The sequence below is a fragment of the Arabidopsis lyrata genome, assembly GCF_000004255.2.
Source record: "Arabidopsis lyrata subsp. lyrata unplaced genomic scaffold ARALYscaffold_8, whole genome shotgun sequence".
Lineage (NCBI taxonomy): Eukaryota > Viridiplantae > Streptophyta > Magnoliopsida > Brassicales > Brassicaceae > Arabidopsis > Arabidopsis lyrata.
The window spans coordinates 6,584,476-6,609,358 of record NW_003302548.1 but is presented as its reverse complement, the minus strand read 5'-3'; the positions used below and the strand labels follow the sequence as shown (position 1 = coordinate 6,609,358).

Here is a 24,883-nt window from a genome sequence, read left to right as displayed (position 1 = left end):
TTTCTTGTTATTTTTGATTTGTTTTGATTGTGTTTGTGGTTCTCAGGAATGGAGAAACAATCTGGAGATAGAGTAAAAATTCAAAAAATTCTACCAAGGACATGGGGATCGAGTATATCAGCCCGGTGGAGTCCAAAAATTTTAAAAATTTTGTTGCACCCGGAGACTCTGCCATCGAGTAGGAGGGTCGAGTATGTGTGTTTTTACTCACAAAAATTCTACTTCATCACCACATACTCGATCACAAGGAGATCAAGCACCCAGCATCCCATGGGAATACACCAGAGAGGAGATGGACGACTACATCTCCAGGACCTTCAACTGAGGTACCACACCCAACCATCATTGTAAATACCATTTTCTGCTTTTGTTTTTATAGTGTCTCTCTTGAAATCTCCTTCAGATTTTTACTACACAAGGGACTGTGTAGTTTAAGTTTGGGGGAGAATTCAAGATGTATTTAACATGTTTTCTTTGAGTCTTGTTTTCAAATTTTGCATTTCACACTTGAGTCTGCATTCATCTAAAGCATAGACGTATTTAACATGTTTTCTTTGAGTCTTGTTTTCAAATTTTGCATTTCACACTTGAGTCTGCATTCATCTAAAGCATAGAAAAAACCAAAAAATTTGAAAATTTTATGAAAATGTATTCCACAAAAACAGAGTGTTCATCTAGTTGCATCACATTTAGGATCGAGTCTAGTATGTTTCATATAGGATTGTTGCATATGCATAGGGGATTATGATGAAATAGCCTTGTAAGCATGTTGGTTCAGTAGATAGACTCAGTGCCCTCGTTGCTAGTTGTCTGATGCGTAGTCAATGAAATTGAATTAAAACTGCACCATGTCTTGAATGCTCTACTCGATCACACTGTCATGATTTGATACCATTCCCTATCAATTTGAACCTGAATCTGATTTACAATTATCATGTCTTAGCATCAAATTTGAACTCATGGATACCATATACATACTTGGGTTTTCTTTCAACTTTTCACCATCCTTGCTAACCCAAGTAGCTGCTTCCATCATAGAAGCAGTTTCCCTAGACCTTAACCAAACCTCTCTTTTAAAAGCCCTGTAATATCTCGTGTGTGACTGTGAGGCCTGTTTCAGGATTGAGCTTGGTAGAAAGTGTTAGGTTTGAACCGACAAGAGTAGTGTCTCATGTAGTTCTAGTCCATGTTTTATGGACTAGATAGGACTAGGTGGGAGTCTATTTTTGGGTGGGGATCGAGTATATGAGTAAAAGAAGGAAAAGGTTGATGTTTTTAGGAGAAGGAAGTTGAGAAACAAGTTACTCTAGTAATGGGTTTTGAGGAACTAAAAGTCGAATAGATAGGTTCTGTGACAAAAGAAAGCAAAAATTTAGAAAAGTCTTTATCATAAGAAGATAACAAGAGCCATAGTTGTCAAAGAAAAACCAAACCCACTAGATCCATCGAATAAAAGAAAACTTCTCCTTAAAACAAAGTCAGAGAAAAAGAAAGAGTGATTTGATCAAAGATAAAAATGAGAAAAAATGCCTTGAGTGCAAAAGGGAAGAACTAGGATCATTTTATGGGCTTGAGGGTAGTACCATCTGCTGGTGTAAACACGGTTTATGTTATTGGGTAGATGAGATACTGTTCTTGTATGCATAAGTTGGGTCTTACCTTTAGCATTCTCCTAAAGCTCAGTCCATTTCTTTTGAGAGTCCCTGTTACTAAACTTGAACCACCTTAAAGGGACTGTCTTTGACTCCTGACCTTCACCTTAAGCCAAATGAGTTCATTGATGGTGCATTGCTTGATTCACGTTCTGAAACTAATGAATGTTAAAGGGATTGGTCGATTTAAAAGCATGTGTGGATCGAGTATAAGAGTCGGATTGAACTATAACAAGGCATGGCTAACGTTTTTGAGTAGAGATCGATCATATCGCATCCTAGAACTACCAACTTGGACCTTGATTTTATCCATTCTACCTGATGCTTTGGTTCTGAATCCCCACCTTCAAACCTCTCCTTCATCTTATGCTTACTTGTTTACTTGAGGGCAAGCAAAGACTACGTGGTCCTCATCACTAAGTTTGGGAGAGTTGATATGTCTATAATTTGCATGTTTTATACATCCATTTATCACCATTTTGAGTCTAGTTTCGTTCATCTTTCATAGCATTCATCATCATTTCGCATAATTTGCATGTTTAAGTGTGTCTAGCATTAGTCTTGCATGCATTTTGCATTCTGGAGTTGTTTCAGGTGTTTCGGAGCTATTGGTGTTCAGAAAGAGGAAAAACAGAGCTGAAAATCACATTTGGACCCTTATACTCGATCACCAGTAGCAGAGAGGGAAGCAGTCAGCTCAGCAGACCACCAGGACCCTTATACTCGATCACAGGGCAGTCCATCCTGCCAGTTCACAGTTCTACTCGATCACAGAGGAAGAGGAGCAGTCCATCCTGACAGTCTACCCACATACTCGATCGTAGGGTTGAAGAAGCAGTCCAGATCAGTCCATCAACCAACCTACTCGATCACAGGAGAGAAGAAGCAGTCCAGATCCTGCCACCAACCATTCTACTCGATCACCACCTCGACCCTCTGATCAATCCGCACTCAACCAGACAACCTGAGCAAAGGAAAGAGAAGAGGAGAGAAGGAACCACTTGATCGCGGGTTTCGATTCACGCTCGACCATGAAGCCCACTTTGAGCCCATATACTCGACCACAACGTTCCATGGGCCTGTTAAGCGGACTCGAAGCCCACTTACTTATCCTTGTCGTTTTTGCTATAAATAAGTCTCTAAGGGTTTCCCCTGAGACATCGACTTTTACATTCTCTTTTCAACTACGTTTTAGACTCGCAACCTAGTTTCGTTCAGTAGCCGCTTTTGCTTCTGAAACTCTGTATTTTCGTTTCTTATAAGTTATTGAGATTTCGCATTTGTTTCCTTGTACATTTCTGTTTTATTTCCTTTAATCTTAGAAGTTATGCAATCGTCAATCGTTTCTGTGTCTTTGAGCATGTTGTCTGAGTAGTGACTAGGATTTCTGAGGATGGGATAGAGTAGATGTGAGACCTTTAGTCGATTCTGATGGTTAAGTGTAGTTTTATTGAATCCCTTCTGGATTAGTTGTGTTTACTGCTTATTCCTTTCTGATCAACTGGAATTCGATCAAAAGCATTCCCGCACCCAGAAGGTGTTCGATGGAATGCTTGATCTACTAATTCCAGTGATAATCGTCTCTATCCCAATGGATTGGCCGTTTAGAGCGGTTATTGACTTTAACAGTCGGTTCTTATTGCCTGCATAGTTAGATTCTGTTAATGGGAATTAGTCTGGGCTAGCTTTGCTTGAGGATTTGTTGCACGGGAGTGAATAAATCTGTTGTTGAACCTGTTGTCTAGGGATAGCTTCATTGAGAATTGTTAACCATCGAAATTGATTATGAAGTCCACACTATTCGATTACCCCATCCTTAGGAGTTTCTTATCCAATTGATTTATCTGTTTGCTTACCTGCTTCATTCACCTTCTCTGTTACTTGCTATTGAATTTGATAATTGTCTGTTTTTGGACCAGTTTACTCGATCACAGCCTCCCTTCTGGCAGTGAGCCTTGTGATCGAGTATAGCAGTCCATTTCTGCAAATTTACTGTTTTCTGCATCAATCACTAGAACTGTTAGAAAAACAATCAATTCATGCTTGGCTTGACTTAGTACTTTCTGATCATATCTCATTTGTTTGCATCACACCTAAAGTGGATTGACACCTAAAATACTACAACGACAGGATAGTAATTGATCTTAAAATCCTATTATCAGGAGGCATAGCCTTCCATAGGATCAAGAAGGAGGTATAACCTTCCATTTCTTAAATATTATAAATAAACAAATTTTAATCGGACGGATGCTCGGTTGATTCTGGACACGAGAGCTTACTCGTGCTGATAACGTGTTGAATAACTAAATATTATGAAGATAAATATGTGTATAAATGTTATATGATTTCTGATTTAAGAGAGAGATAGGAAGTAGAGTTTAGAGAATAAATTTGCTTCTCTTATTTCATCTTTAATTACATTCACAATAGCGTCTATATATACACATAATGATGCCTTAATGGAATAGCTAATAATGGCTAATATTAGGAGGTGGATAATGGGATGAGTGGGTAGGTTTGTGTAATGGGATGAGTGGGTAGGTTTGTGTGATGAATAATCACATATTTCATAACAAGCAAATTTTTATTTTTTCCTTCTCCAATGGTAGAATCTCACTAGGGATTCTTAAGAATTAATTTTTTTAAAATTATTTTAGTTTAAGTGAAGTGTATTTTGTTCATCTTGCATAGACATGTCCACTTAAACAAGATTTGCAATCGCACTATTTGCTAGATTCTCGTCTATGTCCTGCCATTATCAAAAACCTTAAAAGATCAACACTTTTTCTCAGAGAAAATAATAAACCAATGCCCAGATCTTTCACGACTATAACCAACGGTTTGATCAATCCCATTAAACCTCAAATTATCCAATTTCAAAACCTTGTCATGCTACGTCTGTATACTAATCTGGGTTTCTCATTGACTAAACTTTTCTAAAATCTAATTTCCCAATAACTGAATCTACAGACATGGCAAGTCAAACCTTTTGGATAATCTGGTGAGTATTGGAGAAGCCACAAAAAGTCCAACCATAAACGCAGATGACAAAACACCATCTTCAAAGATAGTTAAGTTAAACTCTCCCCTGTATCAACAGTCACACAAAGTTTAAGTCTTTCTCATAAACTCAAAACATAATCATTCTAAAAATTAGAATTTAAAACATTGGTAGTGGATACTAATCATAGGTTTCTCATCAACAACAACAAAATCTATAAACACATATATGACTAACAACAGTAAAGAGATCTCTTCAATTCTGGAAAACAAAACCCAAGCTTGTTGGTTTCCTGCAGCTAACATCAATCCTTAAATCACACAAGATACTTTCTCAGAGACACAATTTCAAGATCCTCGTGATGAAATCAAGTATTCATAGCACATAACATTATGAAGTAGCCTCATGTGACCATCATACAACAGTAGAAGAAGAGAAAGGGTTTTCAAGAATCAACAATAGATCTACACTAATCCTAACACAAATGATCAGCGAAATTCAATCCTAAAATTTTCTTGAAAAATACTAAGTTATGTGAAGAACAACAAACCCAATCAAACCTTCTTAACTCGACGAATCAAAAAGGAAAAAATCAAGACTTTGGATTATACCAAAACTCACATGATCAATCTGCGTCGTTGCCGGCGTGACCTTCCCATCGACGGAGAATCATAATTTGAGATTGTAGCTCCATCGTCAAATCACGTCTCCTTTGGATCCCAAACATCCTCAGAATTTCAAAGTCCTTTTCTTTTTCTTTGTCTGAATCTCTCTAATTGTTGTTGTCTTTCTCGGATATTTCGTCAATTTCAGACCAAGCACGAACACGGACACCATCAAAAAAAGATCTCGGCTGCTCGTGAGAGAGAGAGACGACAGAGAAACAAAACACGAGAAACGCCAACCATAATATGACACGTAAGGGGCTCTTATGTTTCTAAAACTTCTCTTTTAAGAGTCGACTCTCTCTTAATTAATCTGTTTTCATTTAATTTTAATCATTAAAACAGTAAGAACCTCTGTTTAGAACCTCCGTTTAGTGTTGTTGATATCTAGTGCGCTGCCTCCAACAATAAAGAAGTGTTTATGCAAAATTTTATGATTTTGTATTTTGTAAGATGCTTAAGCCTCATCATAATCTGCCTTGTTTCAGTAGTTGTTGAGCTGTTGGGGAATTCTATGAGTAAGGAGAGAGTGTCTACGTAGATTGATGTATCTACTTAATTCAGCCGCCAGAAGTCCCTTTGCATGGGCAACATCAGCTGATTTCCTAGCTATTTCAAACAGTTCCAACAGCTTAGTCAAGTTCTTCTTCAAGGCTGAACAATTTTTATCTTTGTATTTGTGTAATTTATCCCAATTTAAACCAAATTTCATGAAATTATACAAAAATTCTCTTAAAATCCGTACCCGAACCGAAAGCTAGAGGCCCAAAACCTTCGAACCTTCTTTCAACTAATCAAATTTTTGTACGTGTTTTAGCTGAAATACCAAACCAAATTAACTGATAGCTGAGTAGATCTGAACCGAAGTTTTGTTTGATTACCCAAACCCAGTTCAAAGTCGCATGTATAATATACATTGTTTTCACGTCGGACCTAGACTCCCTTAGTCGAACTGGTTAACCCAAGATCAAGACATATTCCAGTTCGAGTGTAGTATTAAAATCCGCCAATCTTATAACCCAAAAAATCCATTAAAACTTGCCATTATCCCACGACCTGGCCGACCAGTTAAATCTTCTCGGTGACGGTCGAAGAAAATATTTCCAATATATTGAGATTTTAACTTGAGAACCTGGGGATGTGCCTTTAGTCAAGTGGTTAAGGATGTCAAAAAAAAAAAAAAAAAAAAAAAAAAAAAAAAACTTGAGAACCTTTTGGTACAAATAGAAGATTTGATTTTGGAATAAAAATACAGTATAGGGTTTATTAACAAAAAGAAAGAAACATGAATATACGAAAGAGTTTAAGAAAAAAAAATTCGGGGAGGAGAAGACAATAAACGTAGCTACCTCATCTCCCTCTTCTTTTTTCTTTTATTTTTTAGTTTCGGGTCTCTCTTTTTCTCCTCCACCTTTAGTTTCTCTCCTTTGTCCTCAATAGCCGACGATGGCTTCATCGTCCTCCTCCATTTTCACCGGTGTTAAGTTCTCTCCGATCTTAGCTCCTTTTAACTCTGGAGATAGCCGCCGCTCTCGTTATCTAAAAGATAGCCGGAATAAAGTTAGGTTTAATCCAACGTCGCCGCGTCTCACTCCCAATCGTGTTCTCGTTGAAGCTCAGTCTGTAATTCCTTCTAATGGTCTTTGGTACGTCTTAGTCTTCGCGCAGAGCTTTAGATTTTGAGATGGATATGTTTATCAGTAAATTAACAACATCTTTGTTATTGTTTCGAATTCATGGAAATTGAAATTATAGCCACTGAGTCTTGTTTCTTCTCAGTTAATTGCGATTCCTAATAGGTTTATTGAAATCGATTGTTAAATTTTTGGTTGAATTTTATGGTGTCAAAGGTCGCAGCCAACTTCGAATAAGGGACGTTTGAAGAGGAGCTTTGTTTTGGGACACCGAAGCGCGATTTTCAGAAAAGAAGCTAGTGGGATATCACTTTCACAGGGACGTAATTTCTGTCTTACTTGTAAAAGAACTCAATCCGGAGTTAGAAGATCATTACCGAGTGCCTTTGTGGATAGAACTTCATTTAGTTTGTCGAGGTCTCGTTTGACATCTTCTCTGGTTCGTAAGCTATACTATTTTCCCTTCTGTGTTCTAGTCTTGCGCCTTGTTTGAACTATGTGTTTAACTGACTCAACATGTGCTATATTTTCAGAGAAAACATTCTCAGATTTTAAATGCAACTGTTGGACCAGATGAGCCACATGCTGCTGGTACAGCTTGGCCAGATGGGATAGTCGCAGAGAGACAAGATTTGGAGTTATTGCCTCCTGAGATAGATGGTGCTGAGCTAGAAGCGTTTCTTGGTTGTGAACTTCCTTCTCACCCGAAGTTGCACCGGGGGCAATTGAAAAATGGGCTTCGGTATCTTATTTTGCCGAATAAAGTTCCACCAAACAGGTAAGTTGGGTAAAATGCTTGAAGTTGGTTTACTTGTGATTCTCTTAATGGTTGCTTCATGCATCAGAGTTAGATTATTAACTTGGTTTTCCTTACATTATGTCGATATATCATTTATTTTCCTTGAAAAACAGTAAAGAAAATGGAGAATGGGGGCTATTTGTTCACCGTTTCTGTTATAAGTTTAAGTATATGGTGGAATCCTCTAAGGTCTTCTTCGTATTTCTTATGTAAGTGCTGAAATGGTTTCAATGCTAGATTTGAGGCACACATGGAAGTTCATGTAGGATCGATTGATGAGGAAGATGATGAGCAAGGAATTGCTCATATGATAGAACATGTTGCTTTCCTTGGGAGCAAGAAACGTGAGAAACTTCTTGGTACAGGTGCCCGCTCTAATGCCTACACCGATTTCCACCATACAGTATTTCATATCCATTCTCCAACCCACACAAAGGTTTGTTATCTTGTACACCTATTGGCGTATTTATTGATGTAGCTTTTTCTTGGTAAGTTCAGTTTCACAGGTTTTTGTTGCCTCCATATTTGCTTTAACAAATAAGGTGCTTATAGTCTATAGATCTATATGTTGCACAATGGAATATTATGTCTCTTATGAGGAAAAATACTGGGTTTGGTGTTCATCTTTATTTGTTTATAGACCTTGAAGTCTGTTTCTTGGTGATATTTTGGAGAACGAGTCCTCTCTAGATGTTATTTTGATAATTTGGAGAACGTGTCCTTACTGGCTTGCTATTCTGTTGATAAAGTTGGACAGAGGGAATACTAGCTTCATATTAATTATAGGTCTGAACCTTTTCAGGACTCTGAGGATGACCTCTTCCCATCTGTGCTTGATGCCTTGAATGAGGTATAATTTTACTATCTAAGATGATGTCTTCCAATTGGATATGTCCTGAATTTTTTTCTGTGCCAAGAATCAAAATCCCTCTTATGTTTCATGGATTATGATTCATTTGGCAGACAAAATCTTATTTCTCAAATGATTACAGATAGCCTTTCACCCAAAATTCCTCTCTTCTCGAGTTGAGAAAGAAAGGCGGGCTATACTTTCGGAACTTCAGATGATGAATACAATTGAGTATCGTGTTGATTGCCAGGTAATCATGAAGAATAATTTTCTATATGTCAGCTCAACAGCCTTTTGTGCTGCCCAATTTTTGGTGGATAATCAGTGACACATTTTGTTTTATTTCTTGAGACTAGTTGTTGCAACATCTACATTCTGAGAACAAGCTGGGTAGAAGGTTCCCTATTGGATTGGAAGAGCAGATTAAGAAGTGGGATGTTGACAAAATTAGAAAATTTCATGAGCGATGGTACTTCCCAGCCAATGCCACTCTATATATTGTGGGAGACATTGACAACATACCTCGGATAGTCCACAATATTGAAGTAAGATAGGCTCTTACCTTTCTCTTACAATGCTTTTGAATTTATGCTGTGTAGTCTATCTTGACCAGACAATCGCTCTTCCATAGGCTGTGTTTGGAAAAACTGGTTTGGATAATGAATCAACACCCACTTCTCCTACTCCTGGTGCCTTTGGTGCCATGGCTAATTTTCTTGTTCCAAAGCTGCCAGCTGGTCTTGGTGGAACCTTTTCAAATGAGAGAACAAACACTGCTGATCAATCTAAGATGATTAAAAGAGAAAGACATGCAATTCGTCCCCCGGTTGAGCATAACTGGTCTCTTCCTGGAACCAGTGTTGATCTAAAGCCTCCGCAGATATTTAAGCATGAGCTTCTTCAAAATTTTGCAATCAACATGTTTTGCAAGGTTCTTGTTACAATCTTTAATTTCTCCCTATTTTCCAGAAAGCTTCATATGACACATGCAACATAGGGTGGTCGTTTATATTATGAAATGTTACAATTTTTTTTGTCTTCCTGCAGATACCTGTTAGCAAGGTTCAGACATTTGGAGATCTGCGAAATGTTCTGATGAAAAGAATATTTCTCTCTGCTCTACATTTTCGAATTAATACGAGATACAAGGTATGAGGGTGTTAGGATGTCGCCTTTCCGAATACATTTGTTCTCACTTTTACTCGAGAAGGGAAATTTTTTTCTCATTTTCTTGCACAGTATATTTTGCTCAAGTTTTTTATAGATTAAAATGAATCTCTTCAAATCTCACTGAATTTCTATAAAAGCGGCTCTCTAATGGGTTTGTTCAAATAATATAACTGTGTTTTCCATTATCTCGAGGTGCAATCTAGAGTAAAACCTCCTTTCCAGTTTATGGATGTAGCTATATTATATATTTAAGGTTTTAGGAATTATGTCCACTATAACTAGACTCAATACTGTCAGTAAATTTTGGTGATGTTATTTTTGTACCTTTCAGAGTTCAAACCCACCATTTACGTCAGTTGAACTGGACCATAGTGATTCAGGAAGGGAAGGATGCACTGTTACGACTCTTACTGTCACCGCAGAACCCAAAAATTGGCAAAATGCAGTGAAAGTTGCTGTCCAAGAGGTTTGCTTATTGTTTGTTCTCATTTATCTTCATTGTGAATACTATTTTTCTTTCTTTCGTTGGATTGATCATTTGGACTTGATGAATAATGGATTGGTTGAAGAGATAAGCTAAAAGACTGTTAGAGCCATTGTCACTTTTTCTTTGCGTCTGAGAATTCATTCAGCTTTAACGTATAATTCTACTTGCAGGTTCGAAGACTTAAAGAATTTGGTGTCACCAGGGGTGAACTTACACGTTACATGGATGCTCTTCTAAAAGATAGTGAACATCTTGCAGCTATGATAGATAATGTGTCGTCTGTTGATAATCTGGATTTTATCATGGAAAGTGATGCACTAGGCCACACGGTTATGGATCAGACGCAAGGACATGAGACCTTGGTTGCTGTAGCTGGAACTGTTACGCTTGAAGAGGTAGGTTTCACAGCTCCGCTTTTCTTGTTGAATGTGACGCGAAAGATTTCTCGATGATTAACAAAACGCACATCAATTTTTAACACTTCCTGCATCTACTATTTCAATATTTTTATTTCAGTCGGTTGCTTTACTTCTGTTTTGATAATTCCTTATCCAGGTAAACACTGTTGGCGCCAAGGTGCTAGAATTTATTTCTGATTTTGGAAGACCCACTGCACCTCTTCCCGCAGCAATAGTTGCTTGTGTTCCCACAAAGGTGCATGTTGATGGGGTTGGTGAGAGTGATTTCAAACTATCTCCTGATGAAATAATAGAGTCTGTCAAATCAGGATTATTAGCACCCATTGAAGCTGAGCCTGAGGTGTTCTTTCTTTTGTAACTTCTTTTTTTTTTTACTTTATCTTCGCTTAATTCAAGTATAAACCAAAGGCTAGTTCTAAATCAGCTTTTTGCCTTCATCTGTGCAGCTCGAGGTGCCAAAAGAATTGATCTCTCAATCACAATTGAAAGAGTTAACCTTGCAGAGAAATCCATGTTTTCTCCCTATTCCTGGGTCAGGTGTAACCAAATTGCATGACAAAGAGACTGGGATCACTCAGCTTCGGTTATCCAATGGGATATCTGTAAATTACAAGGTACGTCTTTCATCTTTTTGCTCTTGCTTACTATCTAAGCATCTCCATGGTGATATTCTTTCTACATTATAAGACATATTCCTCAATTTATATATTGTTCTTTGCTGTCTACTTATCAAATTGCAGTTCTTAACATCTTAAGAAAATATGCTTCTTTTTTAGCGGAAAAGACTTTATTTGGTGTTGATGGATACTACAGTTTCTACTGTATCATCTTGTATGTAGAAATAAAGACCTTTCCCTTGACATTTTCTTTTTCAATATAGAAATCCACGACCGAATCCCGGGCAGGTGTCATGCGGCTTATTGTTGGTGGTGGACGAGCTGCTGAAACATCTGATTCCAAAGGAGCTGTGGTTGTTGGTGTTCGTACACTCAGCGAGGGTGGTCGAGTTGGAGACTTTTCAAGGGAGCAGGCAAGTGAATCTGTTGAAAACTGTGTTGTGATTTTTAATCTAGTACTAAAAAAGGATATGAACTAATTTGAAAGCCATTTGATTTCGGTATAGGTGGAGCTGTTCTGTGTGAATCATTTGATAAACTGTTCGCTGGAGTCAACTGAGGAGTTCATTGCCATGGAATTCCGGTTTACTCTGAGAGACAATGGAATGCAAGCAGCTTTTCAGCTGCTTCACATGGTGCTTGAGGTATTAGATTATAAAAAATAAGATATATAATGCTGCGCAACATTTCACTCTTGATTTATTGATTTGCTGATCAATAATGTTTTCTTTTACCTGCTTATTCTTTTTCCTCTTCTTTTGTTTTTTATTTTTTTTCTAATTATTTGCTGATAAAAAGTGGTGGTTCTCTGGAATGCAGCGTAGTGTCTGGTTGGAAGATGCATTTGATCGAGCACGGCAGCTATATCTTTCGTATTTTCGATCAATTCCTAAAAGCTTGGAGCGTGCGACTGCTCATAAACTTATGATCGCGATGCTGAACGGTGATGAACGTTTTGTTGAGCCGACACCTAAGTCACTGCAGAGCTTGAATCTAGAATCTGTGAAAGATGCGGTCATGAGTCATTTTGTTGGGGCCAATATGGAGGTGAGATCTCGAACTTTAAAGCTGATATTTGCTTGACTTATATTAATTTTATTTGATTTTTATAAAAGTTTCTGTGGTTTCCTTCAGGTAAGCATTGTGGGTGACTTTTCAGAGGAGGAAATTGAGCGTTGCATCCTTGATTACCTTGGTACAGTTAAAGCTAGCCATGATTCTGCAAAACTACCAGGATCTGAACCTATCGTGTTTCGTCAACCTACAGCTGGCTTGCAGTTTCAACAGGTTCGGAACAAAGCAGTAAATGCATGGGCTTTCTTGTTCTTCTCTTTGGTTTACCCATCCCCTTAGATGTGTGATTCAAGCAGGATATATTGACATATTTATCTTTGGACAGGTATTCTTGAAGGATACTGATGAGAGAGCATGTGCATATATTGCTGGACCAGCGCCAAATCGATGGGGCTTTACTGTTGACGGGGTTGACCTTTTTCAGTCTGTTAGCAAACTTCCTGCTGCTCATGGTAAATTACACCTTAACAGAACAGACTTAAAACTATGAGTCATATGATGTCGTAATATTCGACCTCATGGAAACTTTGTGTAATAGATCTGGTTCTGCGCTTGTCTCATACACCAAAATTCATCTTCAGTAGTATTAATGAAGTTTAGTGATTAGCTCTGAGATAAAGTAGCTAATAACATTTTATTCATGCACAATGAAACTGCAGATGGGCTTTTGAAATCGGAGGAACAATTGCTAGAGGGAGGAGACAGGGAGTTGCAAAAGAAGCTCCGCGCCCACCCTCTTTTCTTTGGAATTACAATGGGCCTTCTGGCAGAAATCATAAACTCAAGGTAACTCTTACTGTGTAATGGTGTTATATTATTCCAAAGCTGAGTTCTTTGCTGCTATTGTACTCTCTGGTTTGGTTCGTGTCCAGAATTTGCTGAGAAACTAACTGCCAGAATAAAGCACTGTTTAGAAAATGAGCGCTTTCGTCATGTGTCAACAAACATTTGGATTTAAGAGAATGTCTTTTTATGCATCTGATTGTATTTTTGCTTCTGACCGGAGCCTGTCTACTTACTATGTACCTATATTTTACTTATATATATTCTGTCACCCAAAGCTGAAAAAGAATTTTTTGCATCATTGCAGGCTTTTCACGACAGTAAGAGATTCTCTTGGACTGACATATGACGTATCATTTGAGCTAAACCTATTTGATAGGCTGAATCTCGGGTGGTATGTGATATCTGTGACTTCAACTCCCGGCAAGGTATGCAGTCTTTGTATTTTGCTAACAGTTAATGTGCTGCTCTTTCATTAACAGTTTTCTTTACCAAGTTTCTCAATTCTCTTTCCAGGTATACAAAGCGGTTGATGCCTGTAAGAGCGTTCTTAGAGGTTTGCATAGCAACCAAATTGCCCCTAGGGAGTTGGATAGGGTTAGTTGTCTCTTTTGCCTTATCAGCTTAGCTCTTTTTAGCTCGTTTTCTTTGTTAATGGAACGTAGTGTTATTTGTAAATCAACAGGCAAAGCGAACTCTTCTTATGAGACATGAAGCTGAACTCAAGTCCAATGCCTATTGGCTTAATCTATTAGCTCACTTGCAGGCCTCCTCTGTTCCGAGGAAGGTGATACTCACTTGTATATTCTTAAATGTTTTGTTTCTGACTTGACTTCTTCTGATGGGGCTGTTGTGGTTTTTCTAGGAACTGTCATGCATTAAAGAACTTACTTCATTATATGAAGCTGCTTCGATTGAGGACATATACGTTGCTTATAATCAATTGAGAGTGGACGAGGACTCTCTGTACTCATGCATCGGGATTGCTGGGGCTCAGGCTGGTGAAGAGATTACTGGTAAGTATGACGTCACTTGAGCAAAAACAGTTTGAGATCAGTTGTTTATTAAAATACAAAAACTCTGCTGTGCAGTTATATCAGAAGAGGAAGAAGCAGAAGATACTTTCTCAGGAGTTGTTCCTGCGGGACGAGGCTCATCGATGACCACAAGACCAACAACATGATCCACATTTGGCTTGTAAGATAATGTAGGTGAAGACATGTGCCATAGATACGACAGAGAATAAGCGAGATAAACTTCATCAGATTCGTTGTCACAGAAAGAAGATTCATCAGAGGTTTTCCTGAGAGGTTTGTATACTTCGTTGTGATCACCATCAAGGCTAATAAATGACCCCATTATCTATACTACTCATCTCTCGTCTCCTTCGTATTTATAGAAGAAAAAAAGAAAAGAAAAATAGTGACAAAATGTGTACCTTATTTCTTTTTGGACATGATCGTTAATTACTACTACGGTGCAAAATTTATGCAGCTGTAAATGTAATTTGACTGTAATTTAAATGAGTCTTTTTGCTCTCATGTTCATTTATCTGTAAAATCATTGTGCTCTAAGACTGATAAGAGTTTATATTTTAATGTGGGGGGTCAATTTTTGTAGTCCATTTAGAAATCAAGTAGAAAGTAAATTGGTCGGACCGCTTAGTTACCAATTTGAAGAAGTGGATACAAACTCGTCAACAAAGTAAGCAATCAGTAGCTGTCAAAAATCATACGGTACACTACCGCCTCGTCAGACCAAATTCTTAGATTCATCCTCCCAAAAATCAAAACAGATCTAAAAATGTGTAGAGAAACCATAAAAACAATCAAAAATTTATCGGCCAACACATCCCCGAGACAAATAATTCGGCTTTTAACCAGAAATAGCAAACGTACAAACATTAAAATTCTCATATTGTAAGGGGAAAAAACTTCTTTTATGTCCTCCAAGACAAAGAAACCAAAAGGTATTCGTGTAGAGAAAATATTTTGTTTCCGAGACTTGTATAGTGTTTTCGTAGCTAAAATAGCTTGTAGCATTCGAGACGTTTTAAACTATTACAATCTCATTCATGGCAAAACAACTCGAGGCTTTTCACAAAAATGCTCCTAATTATTCTAGTGCATCAGTCCCGATTTAGATTCTGATGAAGTAACTAAAACCACCAAATCATCTGATATATAAACTTGACATCTTTCTGTGTCATAGTGTCCAATTTGTTGGAATAGTAAGAAACAAAAAGAAAAAAAAAACATAACTAAATACATAATAACATTAGACGTACCATAGAAAGTGAGGAAATGGATTTTTGAGATTGCGTATCTTTTATAGCAATTCCTGCAAACAAAAACAAAACATAAAAACATAGATATAAAAAATACTAAACATGGCATAATAACACAACCTAAAAGAAGAAAATAAAATGCCTAATGCTGAAAAATTAAAACCTCTTTGCTTTCATTGAGCCATAACAATGACCAATATCCCTTTGCTGTCCAAACCAACAAAGACCTGATTTTGTATAAGTTACATTTCTTTTTTAAATGGATTGCAAATTAAAGTGCTTAAATAAATTGATAACCTCTTGTTCCGTTGGACTCACACACACACAAGATTCAGCACATTTGTTTGATAAAATTCAAGAACTATTATTATGAACAAAATTTAATTAAATTGGCCTTGATTATATTATATCTTGTCTTGTTGACGCCAACAACAACAAAAGGAAAAAAAAAAAAAAAATGTATCATCAGGAAAATAACTATTTCTAGTGTTAGTATGTGGGACAAAAAATAGTTACAGTTTTCAATTGAAAGAGAGGAGACTCATCTGCAGCAGGAGATGTATTTGCAAAAGAGAGATTCATCATCCTTCTCTCCACGTAAACCCCAAATATCATCTAAAAACCACCCGATTCAGTTCCTCTAAAAACCACGTCCCTCCTTAGTTTAGCGATCCACGGCACCTGCTCACAAAAGCAATACATACTAAAAAGTAAGTAAGGCAACAATACTTCTAAACTTCACATTTAACTTAAGCTGGTTATATAACACATGCAACAGTAATTCAATCACAAAACTAAACAAATCATCTCACTCAAGATACATGTGAATAATAGTGTGAGATATAAAAAGCAACGAAACCAAATATGAAACTGATGCAACTTACTTTTGCGCTCCACAGTTACAGGGGATTTTGTCGTCCTCCAGTGGGAACTTGTAGTTGTAACTTATTTCTTCACCGGCGTCTATATGCCGCTTAGCATAAATGAATATCTTTTTCTTACCCTCTACGCTTATAATCTTGGTGTAACAGTTCGGCTGCAGAAGCACAATGTCTTCTATAAGACCCCAAATCCACTAAACACACTAGCCAATGATAGAAAACTATGCATACAATTACCTCACATGAATGGTTGATAAACCTCGCTATGCCACCACGCTTTGTGGCATCAACCTAGACTCATGGTAAGCAACAAGGGATTCAGAACAGTCGCTCGTTAAAAAATAAAAACATAAACAAGATAAGAGCTAATGTATCACACAGGTGACTAACCACATAACCATCGTCAAGCCTGAAAAGATAACTGCTTCCTATTCCCATCTTTTCATATTGGCGTTCACGTATCTCAGATATCTGTGAGAAGAACGTATTAAAATCACAATCACGACCAAATTAAGCGAAAAAGCATAACAGCCTGTCCTTCAATAAAACAACAAGGTTCATCAAAGAAGCTAGGATACTGTACAAAACTACTACCACCCACAAAATACTTAATGGAACACATAATCAAACAAGTCATACTTACAGAAGAACGTATCAACTCTCCAACATATTCGATCACAAAGTCCTCAGCTTCAATCGGTTCAAGTGCGACAAGACCCCAATCATGAATCTTGCTTTGTTGAAACCGTAAACGCTTTTTCCTAGCCTGTCACCAATATGACACAGAAAAAATAAAAGATCAAAACACTACACATACATGTTGTTAATAGAGAAACCTAGTTTCTGTTTTAATCACCTTCAACTGAGAAATTTTCAAGACATCAGCCCCATCTGCAGCAGCTAAAAGATTACGCATTTTTGCCCTATTAGTTCTTGCAGAAAGAACATTCTGAGTCGAATTACTTTTGGAACCAAAATGTTGTATATGTACAGAAGAACTTCCCCTAACACGGGTTCTCTCTTCAGCACTAGCCTTCAACGACCATGCACGCCAATGCCAACCGTTAATAGATGTGCGTGCACATCCATCACACTTTGGACATGACAGTAACACCTTTTTTTTGCTTGGTTTTGAACTCAGTTTTTCCAATGGTTTTAATGCAATCGACTTAGGCCTGCCATCATCCACTGACAAATCCTTAATGGGAGAACGTTCTGTTGTATGTTTTGCTAATAGCTTCCTTCTACGCATCAATTTCTTCGGACCTACTACATAAACCAACCAATTACATGTAGTTTGAGGTAAATGATTTATAATAAAAGCAATATAAACCCATGAAAGGTAAAAACTGAAAATTTGTAGGAAATTGCCTTTTTGCAGCTTATCTGACATATCGCAGGGAAGCTTCTCTTCATTTCCAACATCATCATCAGAATCCTTGGAAGAAAGAGATAACCTCCGACGTGAAGGTACACTGGGGATTTTTTCATTCGACAGGTGCTTTCTCTTTAGTATTGATGATTGCGATGCTTCATGAAAAAAGTACCAAACAGTTAAATCTGGGGGCCCATGTATTCAAGTAGCCTGATATCTTTTCGAGAAAATTAAGTATGAAACACCAACGAAGAACGACGATAGATACTTACACTTACAGGCCTTCTGTGCTATATTGCACGCTGACTTTTCCACAATTTTTTTTCCTTCAGCGAGTCTTTCGGGACTACCAGTAGGGGTTGACATATCCTGACCGTGCTTCGCAGCAACTACTGGAGATAGTAATTTAGTAAAGCAATTGCAGGAGGCATTCTAAAAACCTGGGAACTAAAACAAAGAGATCTTACTTTTCCTTCTCTTGCTGCGGTGTTGAGGGGAAACCTTATCACTGGTGACAAAACCAAGGCTTTCTATATCACCTTTCTTTTCAGAAATCTCAGTAAAACCTCCGACCGCTCCATTGCGAGAAGATTTTGTACCTTCGACTCTGACATCTGACATATTCTTTCTCTTTAGCTTTGATACATGAGCTGCATTTCAGAAGGATGATATCAATAGGCCCGGGTTTCATGGTAAAAAAGCTCAAAGTCAAACGACACGAATTAGAATGTGTAGGAAACAAATAGAGAAGTCTTTTACCTTTTTGCACTTTCTGAGAAGACTTATTTGAAAGACTTTCCTCATGATCTGTGCGGTCAACGGTTTCTTCAGATTCTTCAGCAGACACTGAAATCTCCTCACAGGATTTTGCAGCATTTTTACGTTCCCTTAACTCTTTTGATTTATTCCTAGATATTCCTAATAGAATATACACCAAAAAGAACATGAAAAAAAAGAGATAAACCTGATACCAACATAGAAACAGTACAAAGAAAGCTTACTTCTTAGTCTTTTTATAAGGAGTTCGTCATCAAATTCATCTGCCCTTTCAAGATCTTGGCTTTTATCACAGATCACCTTACTAAAAGCATCTTTGGCAACATTTTCTTTCTGAAACTTCGTCGCATCCTTTATGATACCTGCATAATGATAAAAAAATACAATATAAGGTAACAGTCAGGTTTCTCTAATTCAGATGAAAAAGGCTAAATATTACATACAATGATCCCGCCGTTCAGTATTCCTCATCTTCTGTTGACTTAGTTTCCGAACTGACAAATCTATACTGGGTGTATCGACTTTAACGGCTTCTTTCATGGAATGAAAATCTGACAGTTTCTTAGATCGTTTAACCAGAATTTCGTCAGACGATCCCACACATGGGTTCCTAGGCTTATCTGCTGTTTGATTTGAAATATTAGACTGTACTAGCTTTTTGTTCCGAGTAACAGTTTTGCGCTTCTTCAGTGCTAATGTTTCTTTACGAGAAAGTTGATGGCTTCCCTTCCGTGAAGCAAGGAATTCGTTGAGATGACACTTCATGAACAGTGATATCCACTCTCTCATAACATCAGTGTGCAACTTCTGTCTACATAGAGCCGTTGCAACATATGCTTTAATCTCTGGAATGGATTCCTTGGACCTTACAGGCCGAAACTTACAGCGCAGAGATGGCATTTTAATACTGCTTTCACATCCAGGTGGTGGTGGCTCATGAATATCCAGAGCATCAAGTTCATCACTAACAGGAATGTCTGATGTCTCCAATGTTGTACTAAAAATATTAGCGATAATATCTTCAGATGTGATTTGCTCAGAGGATTCTCCCTCTTGCAACAGTCTCTGAGAATCACTGAAATCATTGGAAAACCGCAACTTAGCAGAAACCACATTTAAGTCATTCTGCTTTTCACCAGACCCTTCCAGATTATACTGTTCACGGCAGGAACCCTGAAGAGATGACGGGTTTTCCTGCAGTAATTTGCAACAATTTGAATTCAGCCCCCACTTGCTAGCATATGAAAAAAGACAAAACGAAAAAGGATAGTATTTCCCTTAGAAAACTTTCAAAAGTTCCCACACAAGAAGATTTTGTCTCCTTACCTCATGCATTTTGCCATCTCGTGCCGTAGTAGTAGTAGTATTCGCTCCATCTTTAATGAGAACACTAGTATAATCAGTTAGGTGAGTTTCAAGAGACAGAAAGAGTTCACTTTCAACATGTTCTGAGATGCTTGCTATGAGACTTTCCGTTTCATCAGTATCTGGTAAGGTTACTTTTCTAGATGACACTCCACGAACGCTGGCTCCATTGGTAGGTAAGTCGAGTTCATTAGAGTGAGCAGTTTTAGAGGAAAAGGAATCCACCCTACAAGTAAACTGCAAAACATTAAAAATGACATTCATTCATTGATGAGCAAAGCAAATTAGAAAAAATGACACTGAATGTATTAAAGTGGTAGAAAATTTTTATAAGCTCACACTCTTAAATGCTTCAGGTTTGTCTGAATAATTTCTATGGGAACCTTTGCAATAATTAAGGGTCGAGTTATCAGAAGACCGAAACCAAAGTTTTTTCTTTCTCCAAGATAATGAATGAGTTGCCACAGTATCATAAAAAACAGCATTCCACATGATTTGCATGCAATGGTTGTGAAGCGTTCTACACACAGCTGAGCAAGATGTCTGAAAGTTCTCAATGCTTCCAACAGATTTAGTATATTTGAGCGACTCTGTAGCTATGCTACTCTGACCCCACTCATTCAATATGTTCTTAAAGCCTGTTGTTTCAGTGTTTGAGACAACACTTTTCTCCGCATTAATAACTTGAGACTGCACAAACAAAAAGTTACCATATTAGTGTATGATTCAATGATAGCCCCTAGAGTTTTTTAGTTGAATGTATACTGAAGGACCAACCGATATGGATTCAACAACATGTGCAGCAGAAGTGGGTGGATAAGACTTGAGATGCTCTTCACTTTTCTTGGCCTTAAGAAAGTCTGAAATCACACTGCTGATGATTTCATCAAGTAGAGCTCTTCTAGCTATTTTTATTATTCCACTCTGAAGATGCACAGAGAGTTCTTCCGAAACTTCGGATATAAAGCTCACACCAGTCACTGACTCGTCACAATTGGCATCACCACATTTCACCCTCCATACACCAAATATCGATGCTAATGTGATTGGTCTAAGCTTATTTTCACCATCACGTATCTGCAAAACAAAAGTCTTAAGCAAACTGATAGAAACCAGATGGCCTGATCTATCACAAACATTAGAAAAAGGAGAGATAACAGATATTCTAACCAAGTATTTTAAAATAGTAAGTAAAAAGCTTCAAAACTGAACAGAAGGGGGAGGGAGATTTCCAAAATAGGGATGAGACAACAAGAAAAATAACATACATTGTAATTGCAATTGCATGATATTTAACTAACCACAATTTTTCAAAAATCTTTACAAGTCTATATTCATAACAGCTTACCAGGGCTGCATCTGAAACATATCCATGCTGCTGCCAATTATGAAGCTCCAATATAGAATGTGGTCCATGATTTCTACCTTCACCATCCACGAGAAACCAGCAAGCATGTTCGTTTCCCTGTAAGAAAACCCAAAAATTACAGAAATTGTTTATGTGAACTCGAGCCATCATGTCTGATGAACTTGTGAACTGAGTTTTCACCGTTGAAAGGAAGTTACCAATGAGAGGAATGACGCTAACAGATTTGACTCATCCTGGTTTAATGTTAGCTGATCTGAGACAGGACCATTAGAATAGGTCTGTGGAGGCAACGTCTGATGGGAGATCAAATGAGTAGCAGAAGTTCCATGCTCTGTTCGAGTCTCATCTTGATGGACTGTGGCATTACTGCTAGAAAGAGAAAGTGAACTAACAGGTGGGGTTACACTTATCATTCCATTTTGTAGATATGCAAAACCAGTGGCAACATGATCTGGAAACTGCTTGAAGTACTTTAACGGTACAGAATTTGCAGTATAACCATTGATAATTGGATATACAAGAAGATCCTCGGGTAAAAAACCAGTTGATAGCCCATCATATAGCTGCTGTTGCGTATAAGGGCCACACATCTGACCTTGCTGATTACCGTACATCCAACCGCTTGCATACATGGTATATCCTGTAACACTCTTGTCTAGACCTGGAGCTATGCCACTACCAGAAGCCTCTTGACCCGCACGAAAGTCTCCATTGGACCGACATCCCATCTCCAAGGCTGAATCCAAACCACACAGTTCATCAAAATCGCAACTAGCAGAAGATACAGTCGCCAAATCACCACAGCTGAAAAGCAAAAATACAGTTTTTTTAGCTTGACCATCCAATTAGTTGAATCACAACTACGAAAAACTAACAACAAGTTGCACCTGTCACAAGAGTAATCTTGCGCTACTTCCCTTACAGAGATTGAAACATCATCACTGTAAACTCCCATACACATTGAACCAAAATAATTTGGTTCCAAAGCAGAGACTTTCTTCCTTCTACTAGAACTAAAGCTACCATGGCTAGAGAAAGAGGAATCAACCGCAACCATGGCCCCGATAAACTCGAGATATCTTCTCTACACGAAAAACATGATCAGAATATCAATAAAAACACAATCTTTACTCAATTTTTAGACTGGGTTTAAAACAATGTCACTAAATTTGAAATCGTACCCAAATCAGTACAGAGAGGAACACTATATGAGACTACAACTTTTTTAAAGAACATTCTGAAATCTGGAAACAAAAACGATCGCCAAGTTTGAGTCTTTCTTAAAATTAACTTCTTAAAGAAGACAATTTGCATGATATCCAGATGTTGTAACACTGAATCGAACAGAGAACAAGTAATGTGAAGGTGAAACACACACAAAGGAAAATCATCAAACCTCGAGAAACAGTACGGTAGGAAAAAACATTACATACCGAAATTTCGAATGAAGTGAAGAAAGATCAAGGTAGCGATGAGAGTGTGATCAAATTGAAGTGAAATTGATAAGGAGACATAGAAGAAGAAGAAGAAGAAGAAGAAGAAGAAGAAGAAGAAGAAGAGTTTTTTTTTCTTATCAACAAATTAGAAGAAAAAAAAAAGGAAATAAGAAAAGAATGACAATTAGGGTTCGTTGAAATAAGCAGGGATGATGATCTCTACAGAGTTTTTAAGCCATCTCAGCAATTACTTACTTATTTTTTATTATTCCAAAAGTTACTAATTAATATTGTCGTGGTATATCATCATTTAATTTTTCAATTTTATATTATATATTTCAATATTTTTTTGTCAGTTAGAAATATGTGAAGATTTTAATTAAGTTTTCTTGTTGTTTATTTGATTTTTTTTCCAATTAGAAGTATATGAGATCAATGTATACTTCTTCCTTTTGTAAATATTTAACTTAATTATTGTATATTTTAGATTTTGTACTTCTTTTTTCATTTTTATTTTCAATTTTGCATTTACGTAGATTCATATATCATCATATTTATAATTATCTATTTTATTTTAATTAAATATAATAATTTTTATATTATTTATTTTAATATAATTTTTCCATTTTGTATTATATAAAATTCTTATATCATAGTGCTTATAATTTTAGATTGCAACATGAATGTGTTATGGTTTAATCTATTATTTATTTTAATTTTCTTTTTCTAATAAAAAATATATGATGATTTTAAATAAATTTAGTATTGTTTATTTGAATTTCTTTTTTAACTAGTGTGAGGTCCTTTTGAAATATTTTTCTTATAAGATGTAATATTTTTTGAAAGTTTTGAAGAAAATACCTATTTTGATGTGTCATTTTTCAAAAATGTCACTTTGAGCTGCCCATTTCAAAAATGTCCCTAATTAAATATGAAAAGTTTATAAAGTTTGGTTTTACAAAGTTTACTAGGTACTTCTGGATGGTAACCACTACTTGGAGACTCGATCCAAATATTTATAAACTTTTATAAAGTTTTACAAGGTATTTACAAGGTTTAACAAGAATATAACGGTAGTTTATGTATACTTTTGTAAGATTTCACATATTTGTGTAGATCTCAGATTTTTAGGGCATTTTTTACGAAGTTTAAGAAAGAGGACATTTTTGGAAAGTGATACTAAAAAAGAGCATTTTTTGAAATTCCTCCGATATTTTTAGATTTTTAATTTTAATTTATATTTTATCACTCTTTTGATTTTTTTTTATTAAGTCAAATTGATTTTTTTTTTTTTTTTCAACCATTGTTAGATGGTAATAGATTCATAACAATTTTTTATTATTATTATCATCCGAAATTACTTAGAGCTTAAAAGAGTTATTTCTGAGAAATGTTGTTTACAAGATTCATAGCAATGTATATATTTAGGGGGGTTTATTGGATCATTGATTTGAATGGAATTGGAAATCTAACTAAAATCATGTATTATTCAATCATTGATTTTAAAATCTTTATAAAAATCATATGTTATTGGTTCTATGATTTACAAATACTAGTTAAAATCACCCCTTATTCAATATTGAAGATTTGAGTATGGATTTGATTTCATATTGGATTTGAATGGATTTGAAAATCTGTTTTAGTTATAAATAGAGAGATTGAAATCATTGGGTTCCACCTAGTTATTTGAGTGGATTTGAAAAAAAAATATATATATTAATAGTTTTTATTTTCCATAATGTTTTGAATATCAAAAAGAAAAAAAAAACTGCTAATACAAAAATCACGAAACATATTCGTATAATACTTTCAAGCATATCGATCACAAAAAAAAACTGTTAATACAAAAGATCATGAAACACCTTCATATAAAAGTATATTTTATCATATAATAAAAATCAAAAATACTAGAAAACAAAGGAAGGTTTTCGAAACCAAACAAAACTAGAGGAAAAAATCTAGAAAACCAATAATACTAGAAAACAAAAAAATAATTGGTTAATCTAACATTCCATAATGTTACGCTAGCTTAATCCAACCATGACGTTCATTAGTAGACATACTAACAAAGATTTCTTTCATCCCTAATTGGTGAATCACTTTAACCGCATCGTAACGAACTGTTTTTTTCCTAATTATGGATTTTTTGATATCTTCTCATATGTGTGGAGAGAACAATCAGTGGAGAGAAACAAGAACATCAAACATGTGGAGTGATTCAATTCAGAGTTCATAGATGAGA

At 36.5% G+C, this 24,883-nt stretch overlaps 2 protein-coding genes and 1 long non-coding RNA gene across 8 annotated transcripts; 1 reads left to right on the top strand and 2 right to left on the bottom strand.

Moving 5' to 3' along the window:
* Positions 1 to 3,874: 3,874 nt before the first annotated feature.
* Positions 3,875 to 5,552, bottom strand: LOC110231070. Its single transcript, XR_002334156.1, has 3 exons — positions 5,275 to 5,552; positions 4,639 to 4,740; positions 3,875 to 4,401 (listed from the first exon to the last, which is right to left on the bottom strand). It is a non-coding gene; the product is annotated as an uncharacterized LOC110231070 (long non-coding RNA).
* A 1,130-nt stretch (positions 5,553 to 6,682) lies between these two features.
* Positions 6,683 to 14,749, top strand: LOC9299869 (stromal processing peptidase, chloroplastic). Its single transcript, XM_021013809.1, has 24 exons — positions 6,683 to 6,964; positions 7,169 to 7,391; positions 7,486 to 7,730; positions 7,989 to 8,187; positions 8,554 to 8,601; positions 8,744 to 8,851; positions 8,958 to 9,146; positions 9,233 to 9,532; positions 9,649 to 9,750; positions 10,103 to 10,237; positions 10,429 to 10,653; positions 10,814 to 11,017; positions 11,124 to 11,291; positions 11,558 to 11,707; positions 11,801 to 11,938; positions 12,114 to 12,341; positions 12,429 to 12,581; positions 12,694 to 12,820; positions 13,028 to 13,154; positions 13,459 to 13,579; positions 13,668 to 13,748; positions 13,837 to 13,938; positions 14,017 to 14,167; positions 14,243 to 14,749. Exons 1-24 carry the CDS (start codon positions 6,765 to 6,767, stop codon positions 14,332 to 14,334), a joined length of 3,816 nt encoding a protein of 1,271 aa, XP_020869468.1. The 5' UTR covers positions 6,683 to 6,764; the 3' UTR covers positions 14,335 to 14,749.
* Positions 14,750 to 15,245: 496 nt separating this feature from the next.
* LOC9301606 (histone-lysine N-methyltransferase ATXR7) lies at positions 15,246 to 22,777 on the bottom strand. 6 transcript variants are annotated; one of them, XR_002329489.1, is made up of 20 exons: positions 22,639 to 22,777; positions 22,093 to 22,289; positions 21,403 to 22,009; positions 21,185 to 21,301; positions 20,614 to 20,913; positions 20,176 to 20,526; positions 19,798 to 20,073; positions 18,915 to 19,665; positions 18,696 to 18,833; positions 18,454 to 18,612; positions 18,162 to 18,344; positions 17,967 to 18,086; positions 17,691 to 17,849; positions 17,176 to 17,588; positions 16,963 to 17,085; positions 16,710 to 16,790; positions 16,557 to 16,610; positions 16,323 to 16,474; positions 15,602 to 16,119; positions 15,246 to 15,491 (listed from the first exon to the last, which is right to left on the bottom strand). XR_002329489.1 is itself a non-coding variant. In XM_021013773.1 (19 exons), exons 2-19 carry the CDS (start codon positions 22,260 to 22,262, stop codon positions 16,098 to 16,100), a joined length of 4,176 nt encoding a protein of 1,391 aa, XP_020869432.1. In that variant the 5' UTR covers positions 22,263 to 22,289; positions 22,639 to 22,777; the 3' UTR covers positions 15,246 to 16,097. The 6 variants fall into 6 exon arrangements, 5 of the variants coding, with proteins under 5 accessions (XP_020869432.1, XP_020869458.1, XP_020869436.1 ...); XM_021013773.1 differs by having other exon boundaries at positions 15,246 to 16,119; XM_021013799.1 differs by having other exon boundaries at positions 15,246 to 16,119; positions 17,967 to 18,083.
* Between the last annotated feature and the right edge of the window lie 2,106 nt (positions 22,778 to 24,883).